Genomic DNA, 23,092 nt, shown 5'->3' with positions numbered 1-23,092 from the left:
GGAATGTTAGATTGGGGGCCTTTATCTATCCTGGGAATGTTAGATTGAGGTACCTTTACTCTATCAGAATCTATCCTGTGAATGTTCGATTGAGGGACCTTTACTCTGTGTCTATCCTGGGAATGTTAGATTGAGGGACCTTTACTCTGTGTCTATCCTGGGAATGTTAGATTGGGGGGCCTTTACTCGTATCTGAACTAGTCATCGGAATGTTGGACTGAGACACATTTACCGTGTGTCTGGCTGTGATCTGGGAATGTTGGATTGGGAATCTTTACTCTGTCTTACTCTATCCTGGGAATGTTAGATTCAGGGACCGTGACTCTATCTGTCCTGGGAATGTTCGATTCAGGGACCTTTACTCTGTATCTGACCCAGTCCGGGGAATGTTAGATTCAGGGACCTTTACTCAGTATCTGACCCAGTCCGGGGAATGTTAGATTGAGGGACCTTTTTTAATAAAATGGTTTTTAAACACTTAATCATTGATCAAACCTAACTCAATCCCCACAGTTTGACATCTTAACATCTCTCACCTTAACATCCCCCCCCCCCCCCCCACCTCAGCTGATGGCAACAAATAAGTCCTCAAATAGAGAGGGGAACAACCTCCATACACCCAACCGCCCCTCCCCCTCGAGGGATGAATGTAATCTTTTCCAACGTAAGAAGCCTGCCACATCCCCCAGCCATGGCGACCTCCACTCAAGTAGAATTCGTCGGCATGTAATCAGAGTGGCGAAGGTCACTACATCAGCCCCGCTCCTGCAGCAGCTCCGACACCCTAAAGGTCGCCACCAAAGGGCCCGGTGACCCCTCCTTCCCCACAATTCCTGTTAATGCTGCAAATATCGCGCCCCAAAACCCCACCAGTATTGGACATGACCAAAACACGTGGGTGTGATTTGCCAGCCCCCCCCTCCCCCACCCCCACCGCATCTCTCGCACACATCCTTTACTTCTGAGAAGAACCCACTCATCCACGCGCGCGTCATACGAGCCCCGTGCACCTGCTTGAACTGTACCAAGCTCAGCCTAACGCATTGCATTTACCCGGTGCGTAATCTCACTCCTGACCCCCATCCCAATTTCACATCGAGCTCCTCCCTCCCACTTCTACTTCACCTGCTCAATTGGTGGTTATCTGGGCCCACCAGTCATCTGTAAATATCCGCAATCTTCCCGTCCCCGAGCTCAACCAGTGTCAACAACCTGTCCAACAAATTGTGCTCCGGCCGAGGAAACGAGGGCACCTCCTTCCACACTAAATGCCATAATTGTGCCCAAACCTGCAAACCTTCCTTCCACAAACAAGTCCCTCACCCGTTCCACTCCTTACCTGTGCCTCCGCCTATAGATCGCATCCATCTTTGCCATGGCGAACCTGTGATTCCCACAAATAGGAGCCACATACCCCTCCCACACCACAATGCCGTGGCTGATTCCAGACTTTTAAGGACAAAGTCACCATCGGACTCGCCATATATTGTCCCAGGGCAAACAGAAGGGGTGGTTGGTGCAGCCATAGCCCTCAAACATACCCCCACACGTGATACCTCCTCCACCTGTGCCCATTCCCTCCACCCAGCAGTGCCAGATCTTCACCATGTTCGCCATCCAGCTAGCGCCCCCCCCCACCCCAAGACGTTCATCTTGACCATCTGCAACCGCCCTGCTAACAAAAGTTGGATGGATCCCACCTCTTCAGACCCCCTTTCACCCCCTCCTCCAAGCAAGCCCATTCCATTCATACATCATGGCCCAGTCATCAGCCACCTGAATACCCAAATACCTGAACCTACTCTTCACCAACTTAAATGGTCGAGGACAAATCTGACCCTCACAGGGCATTCACCGGAAATACTTCACTTTTTGCCATATTCAATTTGCAGCCCGAAAGAAGCTCAAAATTCTCCAATATGCCCAGTGTGGCGACTAGGGGATTTTCACAGTAACTTCATTGTAGTGTTAATGTAAGCCTACTTGTGACAATAATAAAGATTATTTTTATCCTATCCGTACATTCCAGCGGATTGGTAATATCCGGCAACAAGTTATCTGCATACAGTAAGTCTCTGTGCTCCACTCCCTGCCTCCCCATAATGCCCGACCACTGCCCGGAGCGCAATAGCCAAGCGTTCGATAGCCAGTGCAAACACAAGTGGGGATAATGGGCACCCCTCGCTCATACCCCTGTGTAAATGGAACTCTCCCGAACTAATCGAATTTGACCTAATGCTAGCCGTGGGGGCCAGAATGAGGGACCTTTGCCCACTGTCCTGGGAATCTTAGACTGTGGAACCGTTCCTCTCTATCTGAACCAATCCTGGGAATGTTAGACTGAGGGACAGTGGTTTGGGGGGAGCGGGGGATGTATGGGGGTTGTGGGAGGGGTGGAGTAAGGAGGGGGGTAGAAGAAAGAGGTCATGGTTGGGCTGAGGGACAATACGGGGGTTACTGTTACTTTGTTAAAATAGAATGACAAACTGTTTGTATTATATAGTTCTGCATTCGTATGCAAGAATTTGATGAAGTTTGGAATAAAGCCTCATTTAAAAACAAGAGGGGTTGCCCATTTACAAATTTAAACCGGAGATCGGTAAACGTTTCCTTCCCGAGTATATTACAAAATATGGAGCAAATGCAAGTGGGTGGAGTGAGGATACCGATCCCCTATTAAATAGTAGAGCGAACTCGAGGGACCTCCTCCTGTCCCTGTGTAATGGCCATAAGACACAGCAGCAGAAGTAGACCATTTAGCCCACTGAGTCTGCTCCACCATTCAGTGAGATCATGACCAATCTGATGTGATAATCCTCAGCTCCACTTTGCTGCCTAGCCACATAACCCTTGATTCTCTGACAGGCTTCCTCCTATTCTGTGTAACAGGCTCGAGGAGGCTGAACGGGTCTCCCATTTCCATGCCCTCTGCAGGAACTATGCCGTTTGGTTTAAAAATGAATAACTGGAGAGAGCAACCCTGTGGCACCATGCTATGGTGGTTATGCAAATGCGAAACAATGTCCACAGGACAGAAACAGGTTGTGGGTTAGCACTGTTGCTTCACAGCGCCCGGGTCACAGGCTCGATTCCCGGCTTGGGTTACTGTCTGCGCGGAGTCTGCACGTTCTCCACGTGTCTGCGTGGGTTTCCTCTGGGTTATCCGGTTTCCTCCCACAAATCCAGAAAGATGTGCTTGTTAGGTAAATTGGACATTCTGAATTTTCCCTCTGTGTACTCAAACAGGCACAGGGGTGTGGCGACTAGGGGATTTTCACAGTAACTTCATTGCAGTGTTAATGGAAGCCTACTTGTGACAGTAATAAAGATTATAAGATTATTATTCACCCCACCTTAACCCACTCATGCTCATCTTGTTCCATCAACATATTCTTGTATTCCTTTCTCCCTGATGTGGTATCCTTTTTCCCCTTCAATAGTTCCAGTCTCCATATTGCACTAGGCCTTACTGTGCACAATTCCAGTCTCCATATACCACCAGAGTTCTGCAGAGTACCTCCCAGTGCGATACGGGGACCACAGCTGCTCATGGTGATACCCGGTATGTTGCAGAGACTGGAACTGTGCACAGTGACTCCCAGTGTGATATGGAGACCACAGCTGCTCACGGTCACTCCCAGTGTAATGCAGGGACTGGAACTGTGCACAGTGACTCCCAGTGTGATACGAAGACCAGAACTGTGCACAGTGACTCCCAGTGTGATACGGAAACCGGAACTGTGCACAGTGACTCCCCGTGTGATACGGAGACCGGAACTGTGCACAGTGACTCCCAGTGTGATACGGAGACTGGAACTGTGCACAGTGACTCCCAGTGTGATACGGAGACAGGAACTGTGCACAGTGACTCCCAGTGTGATACAGAGACAGGAATTGTGCACAGTGACCCCCAGTGTGATACGGAGACAGGAACTGTGCACAGTGACTCCCAGTGTGATACGGAGACAGGAACTGTGCGCAGTGACCCCCAGTGTGATACGGAGACAGGAACTGTGCACAGTGACTCCCAGTGTGATACGGAGACCGGAACTGTGCACAGTGACTCCCAGTGAGATACGGAGACAGGAACTGTGCACAGTGACTCCCAAGTATTGTCTCGCTAGTAACTGTACCTATGTTCCCCTCTCGCAGTCCCTCGATGAGAGCCCAATCGAGGAAGATGAAGAAGCCCTTCGAGAAGAAGACCATGATATTGACCAATTCAATGAGGACACATTTGGGACTGGGGCAGTCGGTAAGTCATTGTCTTTAAGGTTTGAGTTCCCATTCAATGCTAATGTGTAGATGTTCTAACCCTCTCCCTTCTTCAGTCTAAGGTCTTAAAGAAATAGTTGTCCATTCAGCCCTTCTAGTTCATTCCACCATTCAGTGAGAGCATGGCTGATCTCCAACTTGCCAACATCATTATCCTTCTTATTTCTGTGTCCCTTCATGTTTTTGATCTGTAGAAATATTTTTAAACTGACTCTTGAACATACTCAACAACTGAGGCTCCACGGCCCTCGGGGACGGTGAATTCCAAAGATTCTTGCCGTCCTAAATGACTGCCTCTTTACTTTGAGATTGTGCCCTCTGGTTCTAAACCCCCTGCAGTTAGGAGAAACGTCCTTCCTGCGTCTCCCCTGTAAGACTTTGTGTTTAAATGACGTCACCTCTCATTTTCCTACTCCAGGTGCGGTCTAACCAAGGATATTTATAATTGCAGTGAAATATCTTTATTCCTGTGTCACATGGACTGCCGCAGTTCAAGAAGGTAGCTCACCACTTTCTCAAGGGGCTACCAGAATGGGAAATAAATGCTGGCCCAGCCCGTGATGCTCATGTCCTTTTGACTTAAAAAACCATCAAATCCTCTTGTAGTAAAGGCCAGCATAGCATTTATTAATTGCTTGCTGTACTTGCATGTTATGCCGATCGGTCCACTAATGTCACGTTACTTTGTCAGCGGCGATTTCTGACTGGCAGGTGAACCACTGGCTGGACTACTGCTTGACGTTACAAGCGGGTGTCCTTCAGGAGAGGGTTGGCAGGGTGTTTGGAGGTGCAATTATGCACTGGTTTGATTCTCCACTTAACGAGGAAGCTAGATAGCCAAGGAAGCCAGTGCTCTGTCTGACCCTTTTGAACTTTGGCCTGACAGAGGACTGGGAGGAGCAGCACGAGGGTCTCGACGACCATGCGGAGGACCCGGACGACCTGCTGAAGGAGAACAACCTGGCGGAGAGCATCAGCAAGCTGGTGATCGACAGCGACCTGGAGGACCCCGCCATCATGAGGGCCATACCTTCTAACCCTCCGCTGCAGGTGAGCCGAACCTAGCCTCTTCCAAATGTCCCACAGCACCGACTCTGACCAGATTGGTACACTCGTCCTGCTTCAGTTAGGGCGCATTCCTTGGGGTGAATGCTGATACTGCAGGGGACCGGCTGGCGCATCACTCTATGGAACCCCGCCTGTTTTTAAACCTCACTCGCTGACCCTGCATCTCTCTCACAGGCACCTCCTCGACTGAACGCCAGCATGTGGGATGGGCCCATGGTGTTTGGAGGAATCGGAAACCCCTTCCTCTCTCACTTGGAGGTACGTAGATTCACCCGTTCTGGACTGCACTTTCATTTGCTTCAGCTGAACTTTGCTGCACCCTCTCCACTAATCAATCTCGTCAGATAGGTTTGTCATTTGCAAATTCATTTTACTTTGGGTGATTGTGTGAGTTGGTACAAACTGGTAGGAAGAATCGGGAAAGAAAGAGCAGGCGGTGGGGGAGGGACGGGTGAATTAATGAGGGCGGGGAGGGGTGGAACCAAGCGAGGGAAGGAGCGGTGGGGAGGTGGGGGCAGAGAGAGCGGGGCAATGGGCGGTGCAGTTAGGTGGGAACGGGCACTGAGATGTTGCAACACGGACACAAGACCGAGGCGGTTGAAGAAACTGCACGTGCGCCAGAGTGAAGTGAATTCCTGATTTCCGTTTCCTGCTCGGGGCATCAGCAATCGCAGTGTCTATTCACTGAGCATGATTGATGTGATGCAGTGTCCCAAGGCCGAACAAACTGCTTAAAATTGCAAGGACGCATTCCAAGGTGACGATGAGAAACAAACAAACCACCCTGAGACATTTCCTAAATAGCCAGACACCCGTCAAAACTCAGAACTACCCAAGGAAGAGACATTTAAAAAATGTAAAGCTCTGGATATTGAGTCAGTGGCTCCCACAGACAGATCCACCCAGAACCTTTTGGAAATACAAAATGGGCGAAATGAAATAAATCGCTTCTTGTCACACGTCGGCTTCAAATGAGGTTACTGTGAGAAGCCCCTCGTCGCCACATTCCGGCGCCTGTTCGGGGAGGCCGGTACGGGAATTGAACCGTGCTGCTGGCCTGCCTTAAAAGCCAGCGATTTAGCCCAGTGTGCTAAACCAGCCCCAAATGTTTCAGGGCAAGGCTGCCAACCACTTGGGAGAGATTACAAGCGGCACAGGCAGTGTGTCAAGAAAGTTCTCAGCTGAGGAGATGGGCCGAGTCCGCTCACTCTCTCTCACTCTTGGAAGGGGGTGGCCTGGTTCAAGAAACCGATTATAAGGAACCGGCCAGCGAACCGAGATCTGGGAATAATTGCAACAGTGGCCACATCCAAGAAACCAGCTCACCCAAATCTGTGCCTCCAGTACAACGGAAAGGACATTGAACCGTATATACGTTCACCTTTTCTTTCCTGGACTCTGAAGTCCTCCTATTTCTGATACCGTGTGGGTCGGGCCTGCGGTCACCTCGTCTGTCCTGGGGATGAGCAAGGCCTGAATGCGGGTTTCCGAGGCTGACCTGCGAGGAAGGCCCGAGTGGAGTGCTGTTACTCCCTGGACCCCGTCCCTACATTTTAACAGTTCAAGGAGTCCGCTGAAGCTCCTTTTACTCATGGTTCGGACACACCCAGGGCTCCACTGTATGTATTTGAACACACCCACACCCATAGTATAGTGGTGTAGTTCAGGGTTTCGCAAACCCTGCGAGCCATGGTACCCTGAGTCACAACCCAAGAGGATTGGTGCCCCCCCCCCCCCCCAACATTTTCATGTCGAGCCCCCTTTATTTGCCGTGGAATAGGTGCAAGCACAGAAATCATTTTTTTGTTGAAGATATTTCTACAAATATATCAGGACGAGGTACACAGTCATAAATATATTCACCAGCTTCACAATCCCCTCACAGGAACTCCTGGCCAACCCCTCCTATGCAGCACGGTAGCATAGTGGTTAGCACAATTGCTTCACAGCTCCAGGGTCCCAGGTTCGATTCCCGGCTTGGGTCACTGTCTGTGCGGAGCCTGCACGCTCTCCCCGTGTCTGCGTGGGTTTCCTCCGGGTGCTCCGGTTTCCTCCCGCAGTCCAAAGATGTGCAGGTTAGGTGGATTGGCCGTGCTACATTGCCCTTAGTGTCCAAAGTTGCCCTTAGTGTTGGGTGGGGTTACTGGGTTATGGGGATAGGGTGGGGGTGTGGGCTTGGGTAGGGTGCTCTTTCCAAGAGCCGGTGCAGACTCGATGGGCCGAATGGCCTCCTTCTGCACTGTAACTTCTATGATTCTATGTCCCCTTGCCTTTAGGAGTGGGTAATAAAAAAAGTAATTCAGTCTTACCTTTTGTCATTTTTAATGGGAGGAGTTATGTCGGAAAGCTAATACTCATATCGGACACGTGTGCATCTCCCCCTGCCCCCCCCTCCCCCTCACAAACAATTACATCTCCCATCCTCCCCCTCCCTCCCACGCGGCCGCCCGTCTCCCCTCCATCTCTCTTGCAGGTGTCTGTGGGCGCCCCCACCCCACCTTGCTTCCAAGCCCAGGACATCCCCTTTATGACTTTGTGTAACAGTACAAGAAACACTTGTTAGCCTGCAGGCAAGCAATTACGAAGGCAGACGGCATTTTGGCCTTTAATACAGGGGGATTGTAGTCCAGGAATATGGAAACCTTGCTGCTGTTCTGCCTGGCCTTGGTGATACCGCACCAGGGTTATTGCATGTGGTAGTGGCCTTCATATTTAAGGACTGTGAAGCTGAGTGAAATGGGCCTATAATTCTCTGGACTCCAAGAACGAGATTAAAACCTGCAAAGGTTGTGGAGGGACTGGACAGGATGAGACACTGAGGGATTGTTTCCCTTGGCTGGCGAGCTTTGAACATGGGCACAGTTTCAACACAAGGGGCCAGTGATTTAAAAATGAGACAAGGAGAAACTTATTCACTTAAGAGCTATGCATGTTTCATTGTTGAGTATGTTTAAACCTGACATAGACAGTTAGCTTTCGAAGGGGATTAAAGGATATAAAGTAGTGGGAAGAACGTACAGTTGAACAGAAGGTCCGGTATGATCATATAGGATGATGGAGCAGGCTCCGCATGTGACATCATCATCTCCTCTTATCCATCTGCTGATGTCCTTATACCCTAGCCCCATGTAACAGGCTCACGGACATGAATGGTCTCTCTTTATGTGACAATGTGACAAGCTTAATGGCTTGAATGATCTGCTCTTCTCAACGTGACATACGACAGGACGCTGAATGGCTTCCTCCTGTTCCTGTGTAACAGGCTGGAGAAGGGGCTGGATGGGGCCTCCTCCTGTTCCTGTGTAACAGGCTGGAGAAGGGGCTGAATGGGGCCTCCTCCTTTCCTGTGTAACAGGCTGGAGGTGGGGCTGAATGGGGCCTCCTCCTGTTCCTGTGTAACAGGCTGGAGAAGGGGCTGAATGGGGCTTCCTCCTGTTCCTGTGTAACAGGCTGGAGAAGGAGCTGGATGGGGCCTCCTCCTGTTCCTGTGTAACAGGCTGGAGGTGGGGCTGAATGGGGCCTCCTCCTGTTCCTGTGTAACAGGCTGGAGAAGGGGCTGAATGGGGCCTCCTCCTTTCCTGTGTAACAGGCTGGAGGTGGGGCTGAATGGGGCATCCTCCTGTTCCTATGTAACAGGCTGGAGAAGGGGCTGAATGGGGCTTCCTCCTGTTCCTGTGTAACAGGCTGGAGAAGGGGCTGAATGGGGCCTCCTCCTGTTCCTGTGTAACCGGCTGGAGAAGGGGCTGAATGGGGCCTCCTCCTGTTCCTGTGTAACAGGCTGGAGAAGGGGCTGAATGGGGCCTCCTCCTGTTCCTGTGTAACAGGCGGGAGAAGGGGCTGAATGGGGCCTCCTCCTGTTCCTGTGTAACAGGCTGGAGAAGGGACTGAATGGGGCCTCCTCCTGTTCCTGTGTAACAGGCTGGAGAAGGGACTGAATGGGGCCTCCTCCTGTTCCTGTGTAACAGGCTGGAGAAGGGACTGAATGGGGCCTCCTCCTGTTCCTGTGTAACAGGCTGGAGAAGGGACTGAATGGGGCCTCCTCCTGTTCCTGTGTAACAGGCTGGAGAAGGGGCTGAATGTGGCCTCATCCTGTTCATGTGTAACCTGTAACTCTCAATGCCTAATGACCTCTGATGAAGCTGTTTCATGTTCACTTCCTCCTCCGACAGGAGAACCGGATGCTGTCTGGTTCCAAGGACTCTATTTTGCCCAAGAGGCCGGCCTTGGGCCAAGATGAAGAGCGAGACCTGTCGGACCGTGCACCCCCTCCCCGGTCTACGTCCCCCGTCATTGGGAGCCCCCCTGTGCGGACGGCCCCGATCGGAACACCCCCCAAGCACATGAGCTACCTCGCCAGCCAGCAGGTACGTTGCCCTCCCTATCTCTACCTCTTCCAGATCATACAGCCCTCCCTTTCTCTAACCTCCAGGCCCTACAACCCTCCCTATCTCTAACCTCCTCCAGCCCTCCGATCTCCGCACTCTTCCACTTCTGGCCAGGGCCGCAGCTCTGACCTTAATTGCTCTGCCAATGGCTTCAAGCTGCCTGGGCCTGAAGCTCTGGAATCTCCTCCCTCGCCCACTCCACCGCTCCCTCGTTATCCCAGGCGACCTTTTAAAACTAGCTCTCTGGCCAAGCAGCTTGTCACCAACTCTGACATCTCCTTGTGTGGCCCAGTGCCAGTTCAATAACCATTCCTGTCAAGTGTCCTGGGCTGTTTTACTGCATTTAAAGGTGTAAAATCCACATTTTGACTAAGTTACACGGTCTCTATAATTTGGCTTGATCCTTGCAGTAGGCCTCTGTGAAATCATAAAGACTGCCCATGCATACCCCTTGCCGCTTTGCCAGTTTTTAAATTCAATATCCAATTCATCCCGCTTCGTCGTCCATGTCCATAGATCCAAACTTGCCAATGGTGTGTAAAGACTTGGCAGTTTGTATAGTTGTGCAGACGGGAGCATAACTACAAAGTTAAAATCAACTAATCAAACAAGCGGGCAAAATTGTGACCAACTAGTGGCAGGTGCACTGCTGCCTCGTGGTACCGAGGACCTGTGCTCGATCCCGGCCTGGCGTCACTGTCCTGCACGTTCGCCACGTGTCTGCGTGGATCTCACCCCCCACAACCCAAAGATGTTCAGGGTAGGTGGATAGACTATGCTAAATTGGAAAAAAAAAAAAGAGAATTGGGTACTTTAAATTTTAACAAAAGTGTGACAAACTGAATTGAGTGTAGGTAAATGCAAAGTTTCAACAGGGTGCAGATCGGAAAGGCTAGACTCCGGGGTGATCCAAAGAGATTCATGGGACCTTGTACCGAAATGTGATGGCAGGTATACCCTGACACTTTGCTAAGAGGGGAAATTATGCAGTTATTCGACGATCATGTACATCATGAGCGGCCAGAGAAGAATGTTGGGGTTATGAAGAAGGCCTTTATTTCAGCCATAACTGGGCTAATGGCGATCCAATCTGGGACGCCAAAGAGCGCAGATTCCAGAATTGGACAGACCGAGATATTTTGGGTTTCGGTTACAAGATATTAGCATACACCAATCATCTGCTAGTCATCTGTGTCCAATCGTGACTATTGATTAGGTTTACATGCATAATATATGAGAACAATTAACCAATTGAATAAGTGGATGCTTAATTACATCCTATCAGGGGCGGCACGGTGGCGCAGTGGTTAGCACTGCTGCCATACGCCACCGAGGACCCGGGTTCGGTCCCGGCCCCGGGTCACCGTCCATATGGAGATTTCACATTCTCACCGTGTCTGTGAGGGTCTCTTCCCCCCCCCCCCCCCCCCCCCCCACATCCCAAAGACGTGTAGTGCACGTGGATTGGCCACGCTAAATTGCCCCTGAATTTAAAAAAATAAAAGTATAATATCCAATCGGTGGGGGGGGGGGGATATGGAGGAGGAGAGAATGGAACAAGGGGGAATTGGAGGGGGCGGGGGTGGGGGGGGGGGGGCGGGGGGCATTTGTGTGTGGGGGCATAGGGAGAGAGGTATGTGGAGGCCGGGGAAGAATGTTTGGCATGGGTGCAGAAGTGAGAGAGGTGATCGGGTGGCAGAGCTGGGATCAATCACTAAAGTATTTTCACAGTAACTACATTGCAATGTTAATGTAAGCCTACTTGTGACAATAATAATGATTATTATTAATACAGGCTGTCTCCTAATATTTATCACCTGTTCCCCATTATCAGCAATGTGGGTAGGAATCATCTGCTTGCCTGACTCCTGTAACTTAGAACCCATTTCCCAAGGTAAAAATGCCCACTGCAATAACAATTCTCTACGATAATGTCTTCTTTCCTCACACCAATACAAATGGTGAAAAGATCCCACATTGTTATCGCAATCATTGAGAATCACCTTATGTGACCTCCCCTGTCCCTGGGCACCATCAACAGCAAGATGTGTCCTTGGCATGGTTTCTTGCAGGAGCAACATCAGCTAAACGGCCTGTGTGTGCAGTACGGAGCGGTACAGAAGAGTTTTAATCCCTTCAGCCGTTGTCTCCATGCTCTCCCCACCCTCCGTGACTGGGCTTTTGTGTGTTACTGTGCTCTTTCTACTCTTTCAGCCGTCCATACTGTGCCCCACCCCCGTCCATGTGCGAGCTCCGATTCACCAGCGATTCTCGGCCCCCTTCAACGAGAGGATGTCGCCGACCCAGCTGCTGAACCTTGCGGTGAGGAGACTGTCGGGGGAGGTGGGGTGGGGTGGGGGAGGGCTTGGGAGATGGACACATACGTGGTGTTGGGGGTGGGGGGGATATGGAGGAGGAGAGAAACCGAACAAGGGGGAATTTGAGGAGGGGGGGGGGGGGGGGATGGGCATTTGTGTGTGGTGGCATGGGGAGAGAGGTATGTGGAGGCAGGGGAAAAATGTTTGGCATGGGTGCAGAAGTGAGAGAGGCGATCAGGTGGCAGAGCTGGGATCATGGCGATGGTACAGCTTCTGACCAGGGAAGAGAATGGTACGATGGGAACCGAATGGCGCGGGGTAGGGTGCGCTAGTCCTGGCACCAGCGGGCACTGTCTGGGTGGAGCTGTCATGGGCCTGACTTTTGCCCTTGCCACCCTGAGCGCTCCGGGAACAGATTCATCTGGTGAACTGTTGTGGGAACCTGTTTGGATCTTGCCGTTTACTTGCTGTTTGTTGTCCTTTCTACCCTCAACCCTCCTTCTCCAGAACTCCTCACTGCGTGCCCACCATTTCCAAGGCGGCGTCACCCAAATGCTGAATCCACTTCTACTTGGAACAGCACAGGTACATTATGAACGAGTGATGCGATTGGGTAACATGGTATGCTCCCTGAACTGGCGATTGGTGTGTCTCTGTTCAGGCCGATATTTATTGCCCCACCCTAATTGTCCTTGAGAAAGGGGAGCTGCTGCCTTGAACCGCAGCAGTTCATATGTTGTCGGTACACTCAGAGTGCTGTTAGGGAGGGAGTTGCGGTATTTGGACCCAGCGACAGTGAAGGAAAGGCGATGCATTTCCAAATCGGGATGTTGAGTGACTTCCTGGGTAACTTCCAGGTGGTGATGTTCCCTGGTATCTGCTTATCCTCCGAGATGGTAGAGGCTGTGGATTTGGAAGCGGCTCCCGAAGGAGCCTTGGAGATTTCCTGCAGTTGGTAGCTGGTACATACGGTTGATACAGTGCGTCGGTGGTGGAGCAAGGGAATCTATCAAGCGGAGCTGCTTTGTCATGGATGGTGTCGGGCTGAACATAGTGCAGAAGGAGGCCATTCGGCCCATCGAGTCTGCACCGACCCACTTAACCTCTCACTTCCACCCTATCCCCGGAACCCAATAACCCCTCCTAACCTTTTTGGAGACTAAAGGCAATTTATCACGGCCAATCCACCTAACCTGCACATCTTCGGATTGTGGGAGGAAACCGGAGCACCCGGAGGAACCCACGCAGACACGGGGAGAACGTGCAGACTCCGCACAGACAGTGACCCAAGCTCGGGAATCGAACCTGGGACCCTGGAGCTGTGAAGCCACAGTGCTAACCACTGTACTACCGTGCTGCCCAAGGGCTTCTTGAGTGTTGTTGGAGCTGCACTCATCCAGGCAAGTGGGAGGCATTCCATTATGCTCCTGACTTGTGCCTTGTAGGTGGTGGACCAGGATTTGGGGAGTCGGGAGGATTCGCCACAGGATTCTTAGCCTCTGTCTGTTTATTGTAACCACAGTATTTTTGTGGCTAGTCCAGTTCAGTTTCTGATCAATGGTAACCCCCAGGCTGTTGAGTGTGGTGAATTCAACCAGGATCATGCCATTGAATATCATGGGCGATGGTTTAATTCTCTTATTGGAGATGCTCATTTCCTCGCACCTTTGTTGCTCGAATGTGACTTGTCAGCCAAAACCTGGATATTGTCCAGGTCTTGCTGCATTTGGACATGGACTGCTTCAGAGCCTGAGCAGTTGCGAATGGTACTTAAGATTGTGCAGTCACCAGCAAAGATCCCTCTTTCAAAAAAAATTTAGAGTACCCAATTCATTTTTTCCAATTAAGGGGCAATTTAGCGTGGCCAATCCACCTAACCTGCACATATCTGGGTAGTGGGGACGAACCCCATGCAAACACTGGGAGAATGTGCAAATTCCACATGGACAGTGACCCAGAGCCGGGAACGAACCTGGGACCTCGGCGCCTTGAGGCAGCAGTGCTAACCACTGTGCCACCGTGCTGCCCTGAAGTTCACTCTTGTGACCCTGTGATGGAAGGAACGTCATTGCTGAAGGTGGTTGGGGGCCGAGGACACTCCCCTGAGGAACTCCTGCAGCCTTGTCCTGGAGCTGAGATGATTGCCATCCAGCCACCACAGCCACCTTCCTTTGTGCCAGGTATGACTCCAAAAAGCAGAGGGTTTCCCCCGCTGATTCCCAGTGACTTTAGGACCCCTTGATGCCACACTCCGTCAAATGCTGTTTTAATGTCAATCTCACCTCACCTCTGGCGTTCAGCTCTTTGTCCCTAGAGTCTTATAATACAGAAGAGAACCGTCAGCCCATCGAGCTTACACCGACCAAACTACAGTAAATTTACATTAATTCCACTTGGCCCACAGCCCTGAATGTCAAGTGCTCATCCGCGTACTTTTTAAAGATTATGACGTTTCCCCCCTCTACTATCCTCCCAGGTAGTACATTGCAGGCTCCCACCACCTTCTAGGTGGAAAACCTTTTCTCAAGTCCCCTCTAAGTGGATAGGTAATTGCCAGGCTGGAGTTGTCCTGCTTTTTTGTGTACTGGATGTACCTGGGCATCTTTCCACATTGCTGTGTAGATGCCAGTGCTGGAACAGCTGGCTAGGAGCTCAGCAAGTTCTGGAGCACAAGTCTTCAGAGGACTATTGCCGGAATATTATCAGGGCCCAGAGTCTTTGCAATATCCAGTGACTTCAGCCATTTCTTGATATCCATTGGGCTGAATCGAATCAACTGAAGACTGACGTCTGTGATGTTGGGGACCTCTGGAGGAGACCGAGATGGATCATCCAAGGCACTTCTGGCTGGAGATTGTTGCGAATGCCTCAGCCTTGTCTTTTGCACACATCTGCTGGGCTCCTCCATCATTGGGGATGGTGACATTTGTGGAGCCTCCCCCCTCCTCCTCCTCCAGTGAGTAGTTTAATTGTCCGCCACAATTCATGTTTGGCACACAAGTAGTCCTGTGTTGTAGCTTCACCAGGGTGACACCTCATTTTCCGATAAGCTTGATGCTCCTGGCATGCTGTCCTGCACCTTTCATTGAACCAGGGCTGATCCCCTGGCGTGGTGGTAATGGTAGAGCGGAGGATTTGCTGGGCCATGAGATTATAGATTGTGGCTGAGTAAAATTCTGCTGATGGCTCGTATTGCCCAGTCTTGAGTTGCTAGATCTGTTCTGAATCTATCCCGTTTAGCATGATAATGCCACACAATGCAATGGGCAGTATCCTCAATGTGATGATGGGACTTTGTCTCCACAAGATCTGATGGGTGGTAACTCCTCCTGATACTGTCATAAAATGATGTACCTGTGGTAGGCAGGTCGGTGAGGCTGGGGCCTGGTGCAGTCCCAGTCGAGCAGCTATGTCCTTTCGGACTCAGCCAGCTTGGTCCGTCGTGGTACTATTGTGACACTCTTGGTGATGAGCATTGAATTCCCCCACACAGAGCATATTCTATGCCCTTGACACCCTCAATGCTTCCTCCAAGTGGTGTTTAACGTGGAGGAGAACTGATTCATCAGCCGAAGGTGGACGCTGCGTGGTAATCAGCAGGAGGTTTCCTTGCCCATGTTTGACCTGAGGCTATAAGACTTCACGGGGTCTGGAGTTGATGTTGAGGACTTCCAGAGCAGCCCTCCCGACTGTATACCACTGTGCTGCTGCCACCTCTGCTGGGTCTGTCCTGCCAGTGAGAGAGGACATACCCAAGAATGGTGATAGTGGAGACTGGGACATTGCGAGGTATGATTCTGAGAGTGTGACTCTGAGACAGCTCTCTCAATTTTTCCACAAGCCCTCGGGTGTTAATGAGGAGGACTTTGCAGGGTTAATAGGGCTTGCTTTGTCGCTGTCGTTACCAGGGCTTAGATCGATGCCGGGTGGTCCGTCTTTCTTTCCTTTTTATTGACTTTGTTGCGATTAGATACAACTGATGGGTCACTTCAGAGTCAACCTCATTGCTGTGGATCCGGCCATGTAGGCCAGACCAGGTAAGGGCGGCAGATTTCCCTCCCTGAAAGGGACATTAGTGAACCAGCTGGGATTGTTATGACAATCGACAATAGTCTCATGGTCATCATTCGACTTTTAATTCCGTATATTTGATCGATCCAAATTCCATCACCAGCCAAGGCTGGATTTGAACCCAGGTCTCCAGAGTATCATTCTGGACCTGTGAACCGTCAGACCAGTGACAAAACCACTATGTTTGGGGGGGGGGGGGGCTCTGGGGGGTTACAGGGTGGGGAGGGAATGTGGTCTGTGTGTCTGGGGAGGTGACTGAGAGGTTGCGGGAGGGGGGCGGTGGTTGCGCTGACTGGGGTGTGCGCGTGTTTGCGTTGCGCCTGATGTTTGACCTTGTTGGCCCCGATCAGATGTGACCCTCGGGGTGTGTAATTGCCTTTGCCTGTTGCTGACCTCGAGCAGACTGGTCACTCAGTGTCTTGTGTTTTTTGACTTTGTGCCTTGTTGCACCTGCAGCAGCAGACCGGGAGGATGTCACCCAGCCACTTCGCCCGAATGCCAGGTTTGGTGGGGAGCCAGCTGACGGCCATGAAAGCCAACCTGCTGCAAAGCAGGATGGGACAGATGATGCCGCCCGTCACCGGTTTCCGGCCATACTTCAGCCCAGCCACAGCAGGCCACCTGCAGGATATCAGGTACCGTGGGGTTGGAGGGGTTCGGGGGCGGGGGCCTGTGACACTCTACTGAGAGCAATGCAATTAAATCTTATTGGATATTTTCTGTCTGCGTTTTTGTCAGTTTGGGGAGTGAACCTCGGTTGACTGGAGTGTCCGGGATGCACCAAGGAATTCCTTTGACTCTGCCTCTGAGCAAGAGGGGTTTGAGCCCCGTTGGGAAATGTCGCAGGCCAATTGAAGGATCCATGAGCAGTAGCAGTTAGTCGAGAGTGGACAAAGAGGGAGGTCGGCTCCATGCAGCTGAAGGGAGTGCCTTTAGCTCCGTCATGCTGAAGCTCCGGGAAGACCTGGGAGCTCCGTGCTGCATAGCCTGGGGTATTCGGAGAAGCCCAGAAGCAGTTGCTTTCAGAGGCATGGCTGAGAAGCCGGGGCCGTGCCTGTGTCTCCAAGCTCGGGTGCAGCCAAGCCCGTGCCAGAACCACAGTCTCGGGAGGAGTTTAGCTCAGCTGAAAAAGAAACTTAACAAAAGCTCGACACGAGAACTGACTTGAGAGAAATCTGGTACAGTGTGTATTTTGAATTAAGATTGCATTCCAGGAACACGGGTAGAGTAGAGCTGTGCTCAGCTGCTCCGAGAGAGAGCACGTGAAATCCCTTGTGAGAAAGAGAGAGCGTTAAAACATTTTTGTGACTTGCAGTGATGACTGATGTCCGGGTGGGTTGCCGAGAAAGTACACTGGACCCATCGAGGTGCTGTCTGCCATTGTCGTTCGTCATGTGTCCCAACCACAGTTTCGCTGGCATTAATCCTGAATGTTGGAGTGTAAGATAGGCCGTAGTCATTGTTTGCTTTGTTCACTTGTGTAGAGTAAACTTTTTCCTCTTGATAGCAACGTTTAAGATGTTTCTTGATGGACACATGAAAGGCGGGGAATGGAGTGATGCAGATTGTTTGGACAATGGGTAGTAAGGCACGGTAGCACAGTGGTTAGCACAGTTGCTTCACAGCGCCAGGGTCCGAGGTTCGAATCCCGGCTTGGGTCACTGTCTGTGCGGAGTCTGCACGTTCTCCCCGTGTCTGTGTGGGTTTCCTCCGGGTGCTCCGGTTTCCTCCCACAAGTCCCGAAGGATGTGCTGTTAGGTGAATTGGACATTCTGAATACTCAGTGCGCCCGACAGGCGCCTGAATGTGGCCACTGGGGATTTTCACAGTAACCTCATTGCAATGTTAATGTAAGTATACTTATGAGAATAATAAAGATTATTATTATATCGTCTAAATAAGCAATCTGGATCGGCGGAGGCTTGGTGGGCCACAGGGCCTGTTCCTGTGCTGTAATGTTCTTTGTATTCTGCACAGGTAACTGGGGGTTACTCTCCCTAAACAGATCATACAAGATTTGTGGGGGCATTGTTCAGAGTCGTACCAACATTTGGCACTTCCATATAAATACAGTGGCTACAAGAGTAGGTCAGAGGCGAGGAATCCTGCGGAGAGTAACTCACCTAACTCCCCAAAGCCTGTCCATAATCTGCAAGGCACAAGTCAGGAGTGTGATGGAACACTCTCCGCTTGCCTGGATGAGTGCAGCTTCTGCAACGCTCAAGAAGCTTGACACCAACCAGGACAAAGCAGCCCCGCTTGATAAGCACCGCTTCCACAAACATTCACTCGCCTCCACCACCGACGCACAGTAACTGATCTGTGTACCATCTACTAGATACACTGCAGTAACTCACCAAGGCTCCTTAGACAACACAGCTTGGGCTTCCTCAGGGTAGTGCCCTCTGACCCAATCGTCTTCAGCTGCTTCAAAGGTTACCTTTTCTCCATCAGCAAGTCAGAAGTGGGGATGTTTGCTGATGACTGCACAATGTTCAGCACTGTTCGCAGCTCCTCGGACAGAGGGGGGGTGGGGCGGCATGATAGCGCAGTGGTTAGCACTGCGACCTCGGTGCCGCGGTCCTGGGTTCGACCCCGACGCCGGGTCACTCTGTGTGGAGTTTGCACATTCTCTTCATGTCTGCGTGGGTTTCACCCCCAAAACCCAAAGATGTGCAGGTTCGGTGGACTGGCCATGCCAAATTGCCCCTTAATTGGAAAAAAATAATTGGGTATTCTAAATTTATTTCTAAGGAACTCCTTGGACACTGCAGTTTTCTGTCTTGGGCTGATACATGACAAGCGGACAACGACAAAATTCAAGAAGAAAGTATCTAATTATCTCCCCTTTACGTTCAGTGTCATCACCGTTGCTGAATCCCCCACAGTCAACGTCCTGGGAGTTACCATTGAACTAGCCACATAAATCCCATGGCTACATCACCGGTAAGGGGCTGGGAATACTACGGCTTCTTCTGAACTTCCGAACATTCCAAGGCACAAGTCAGGAGTGTGATGGAATACTCCCCACTTGCCTGGATGAGTGCAGCTGCAACAACACTCGAGAAGCTCGACGCCATCCAGGACAAAGCAGTCCTGCTTGATTGCTCCTCCCATTCAAACATTCACTCCCTCCACCACTGACGCACAGTAGCAGCCGTGTGTACCATCTACTAGATACACTGCAGTAATTCGCCAAGGCTTCTCAGACAACCCCTTCCAAACCCACGATCATTACCACCTCAAAGGACAAGAGCAGCAGATACTTGGGAATGCCATCACCTGCAAGTTCCCCCTCCAAAGCACTCCCCATCCTGATTTGGAAATATCTATCCGTTCCTTTACCATCATGGGCCAAAACTCTGGAACTCCCTCCCAGACAGCAGCCGTTTAAGAAGCAGTTCACGACTTCCGGGTGCGGCTATGCAGAGCTAGGTCGCATATTCGGCAGCTCCTGCTTGGAACGGACTTTTGGGCTCTTTTACAGGGCCCCCACGGCATTTGTTTGACATTTCCCGGTGTGGGAAGAAGGCTGCAGTATTCCCCCGACAGCGTCCCCCAGGAAGGGTATGTCTCTGGGTTGCCAGACACGGCAGAAACAGTAAAAGATTTGGCTGCAACTGCAGGATAAACAGGGCCTCTTCCAGCATGCAGGCGGGGGAAGGGCAAGCTTAAAGCTGCAAGCTGACCTGAGGGCCTGTATCAAAAGTGAATTCTAGCAGCAGAGGGAACAACTGTGAAGAGACCTCATCAAGGCCACTGAAGGGACTTCCGGTTGCGGTGATGCCTAGCTAGCCGCACGCTTCGGCGGCTCCAGCTCCGACGGACCTTCGGGCTCTTTTAAGAGCCCCAACGGGGAATTTTTCGACGACGCAACCCGGTGTGGGGTGTGTGAGAAGGGAGTCCGTGTCCCGTCCCCCCCCCCCAACGAAGGAGGAAAAAACCGCCGAGGAATCGTCGACCAAAGGGTCAGAAAGAGAGAAGTACAAGATGGCGGCGGAGAAAGCGCAGGCGACATGGGGGCCTGAGCAGGATGAAATTGTGAGACGGTGCGTGGAGCTGCTGAAGAGGGAGGTGCTGACCCCGTTGCTACAGGCAATTGAGGGGCTCAAGGAGACATTAAAGACCCAGGAGACAGAGCTCCGCGTGGTGGAGCAGAAGGTGACAGATATTGAGGACGAGATCCTGGGCCTGGCGGTTAAGACACAGACGCACGAGGCACTTCATAAAAAGTGTACTGAAAGGATCGAAGCCCTAGAAAATGGAGCGCGAAGGAAGAACCTTCGGATACTGGGTCTCCCTGAGGGTGTGGAAGGAGTGGCCTGTGGAGCGTACGCAAGTACGATGCTGAGCTCACTGATGGGTGCTGAGGCCCCTACGGGCCCCTTGGAGGTGGAGTGGGCAAATCGGATTCCGGCGAGAAGACCAAAAGCGGGAGAACCACCCAGGGCGATAATCGTGCGATTTTACCGCCTTAAGGATAGAGAAGAGGTCCTGAGATGGGCTAAAAAGGTGCGGAGTAGCAGATGGGAGAATGCAGTGGTACGGGTATACCAGGATTGGAGTGCGGAGGTGGCGAGAAGGAGGGCGAGCTTCAACCGAGCCAAAGAGGTGTTGCATAAAAGGAAGGTGAAGTTCGGGATGCTGCAGCCGGCAAGACTATGGGTCATGTATCAGGAGAGACACCATTATTTCGAGACGGCGGAGGAAGCATGGACCTTCATCAAAGAAGAGAAATTGGATCGGAACTGAGGGACTGATGCTGCAGGAAATGTTATTGTTAATGTTATGGTTGAAGTTAATTGAGAAGTAAATTGGGAAGGGGGGAGACATTGGGGAAATGTGGGCGCCGGTGAGGGGGGAAAGACGGGACATAGTTGGAGAATGGGGAAGGGGAGGGGGAGGGGAAAGGGAGCTGCGCCATAAGAGGCGGGTCAGGTAAAGGGATGTTCCCGCGCCAGAAAGAATAAGGCGGGAAGACAGGCGCAAGGCGGATGGGAGTTCCCCACACGGGGGGGTCGAGGAGTGAGCAGGAGTAGCCTGGGTCAGTTGAAGTCAGCTGACTTACGGAAGTAATATGGGGGGAGCAATCATGCTAGAAAGAGATCTAGCGGAGAGGGGGGAGGGAGGGGGAGGGGGGGGGGGGGGCAACTGGGTTGCTGCTGCGGAAATCCAAAAGGAAATGGCTAAAGAGTGGGTGGGCGGGGTTGGTGTGCGACGCTGGGCGAGCGGGAGCGCGGAGGCGGGATATGGGACTGGCCTAGAGAAGGTAATGGCTAGTCGACACGGGAGGGGGGCAGGTAGCCCCCTAGTGAGGCTGATCACGTGGAACGTGAGAGGCCTGAACGGACCGATAAAAAGGGCCCGAGTGCTCGCGCATTTGAAAGGACTAAGGGCAGACGTGGTTATGCTCCAAGAGACGCACCTAAAGGTGGCGGACCAAGTTAGGCTAAGGAAAGGATGGGTGGGACAGGTGTTCCACTCCGGACTGGACGCAAAGAATAGAGGGGTGACCATTTTGGTGGGGAAACGGGTAGCATTTGAAGCAAAGAACATCGTAGCAGATAGCGGAGGTAGATATGTAATGGTGAGTGGCAGGCTGGAGGGAATGGAGGTCGTGTTGGTTAATGTGTATGCCCCAAACTGGGACGATGCGGGATTTATGAGACGGATGTTGGGGCGTATACCGGACCTGGAGGTAGGAAACTTGATTTTAGGAGGGGACTTTAATACGGTGCTGGACCCGGGGCTAGATAGATCCAGCTCAAGGACCGGAAGAAGGCCGGCAGCAGCCAAGGTACTTAAGGGGTTTATGGACCAAATGGGGGGAGTGGATCCATGGCGATTTCTTAGACCTAGGGCTAGGGAGTTTTCCTCCTTCTCCCATGTCCATAAAGTGTACTCCCGGATAGATTTTTTTGTTTTGGGAAGGTCGTTGATCTCTAGAAGCTGAGTACTCGGCCATAGCGGTTTCGGATCATGCCCCACATTGGGTGGACCTGGAATTAGGAGAGGAAAGGGAGCAGAGAACACTCTGGCGATTAGATGTGGGACTGATGGCGGATGAGGGAGTGTGTGCAAGAGTGCGGGGGTGTATTGAGAGATACCTGGAGGTCAATGACGACGGCGAGGTCCCTGTGGGAGTGGTATGGGAAGCACTAAAAGCGGTGGTCAGAGGAGAGCTGATCTCCATTGGGGCCCACAAAAGGAAAACCGAGGCCAAGGAAAGGGAAAGATTACTGGGGGAGATTTTAAGGGTGGATAGGGAATTTGCAGAGACCCCGGAGGAGGAATTGTACAGGGAGAGGAGACGACTCCAGACGGAATTTGACCTTCTGACCACCAGAAAGGCGGAGGTACTGTGGAGGAAGGCACAGGGGAGGAGGTACGAATATGGGGAAAAGGCTAGTTGCCTGTTGGCTCATCAATTGCGAAAGAGGGCAGCAGCGAGGGAGATGGGAGGAATTAGAGACGAAAGGGGAGACACGGTGCGAAGGGCAGGAAAGATAAATGAGGTGTTCAAGACCTTCTATGAGGAACTGTATAGGTCTCAACTCCCAGAGGGAGAGGAGGGGATGCGGCAGTTCCTGGACCAATTGAGGTTCCCGAAAGTGGAGGAGCGGGGGGGTGGTAGGCCTGGGGGCACCGATTGGGGTGGACGAGGTTATTAAGGGACTGGGAAACCTGCAAGCAGGGAAGGCCCCAGGACCAGACGGGTTCCCGGTGGAGTATTACAGAAAATATGTGGACTTGTTGGCCCCGTTGATGGTGAGGACGTTCAATGAGGCCAGGAAAGGGGGGACTCTACCCCTGACGATGTCGGAGGCGACGATATCGTTAATTTTGAAGAGGGATAAAGATCCGTTGCAGTGCGGGTCCTATAGACCCATTTCATTATTGAACGTGGACGCCAAATTGTTGGCAAAGGTACTGGCATCGAGGATAGAGGACTGTGTCCCGGGGGTGGTGCACGAA

The 23,092-nt window shown here is 51.8% G+C and overlaps 1 protein-coding gene across 4 annotated transcripts in view; it reads left to right on the top strand.

The window, feature by feature from the left end:
* LOC140410151 (protein PAT1 homolog 1-like) overlaps nucleotides 1-23,092 on the top strand; it is a 134,749-nt gene that overhangs the window by 48,428 nt on the left and 63,229 nt on the right. For 2 of the 4 annotated variants that reach the window (XM_072498111.1, XM_072498113.1), the window contains exons 2-8: nucleotides 4,153-4,255; nucleotides 5,162-5,325; nucleotides 5,518-5,601; nucleotides 9,513-9,707; nucleotides 11,943-12,050; nucleotides 12,554-12,631; nucleotides 16,574-16,752. In XM_072498111.1, coding sequence (XP_072354212.1) covers nucleotides 4,153-4,255; nucleotides 5,162-5,325; nucleotides 5,518-5,601; nucleotides 9,513-9,707; nucleotides 11,943-12,050; nucleotides 12,554-12,631; nucleotides 16,574-16,752 — 911 coding nt within the window. The remainder of the gene's footprint in view (nucleotides 1-4,152; nucleotides 4,256-5,161; nucleotides 5,326-5,517; nucleotides 5,602-9,512; nucleotides 9,708-11,942; nucleotides 12,051-12,553; nucleotides 12,632-16,573; nucleotides 16,753-23,092) is intronic. The other 2 variants (XM_072498112.1, XM_072498114.1) reach the window with 2 other exon arrangements.

The sequence above is a fragment of the Scyliorhinus torazame genome, chromosome 4 (genome assembly GCF_047496885.1).
Source record: "Scyliorhinus torazame isolate Kashiwa2021f chromosome 4, sScyTor2.1, whole genome shotgun sequence".
Taxonomy (NCBI): domain Eukaryota; kingdom Metazoa; phylum Chordata; class Chondrichthyes; order Carcharhiniformes; family Scyliorhinidae; genus Scyliorhinus; species Scyliorhinus torazame.
Note: the sequence above shows the minus strand (reverse complement) of the source record. Positions and strands in the feature narration are given on the sequence as shown.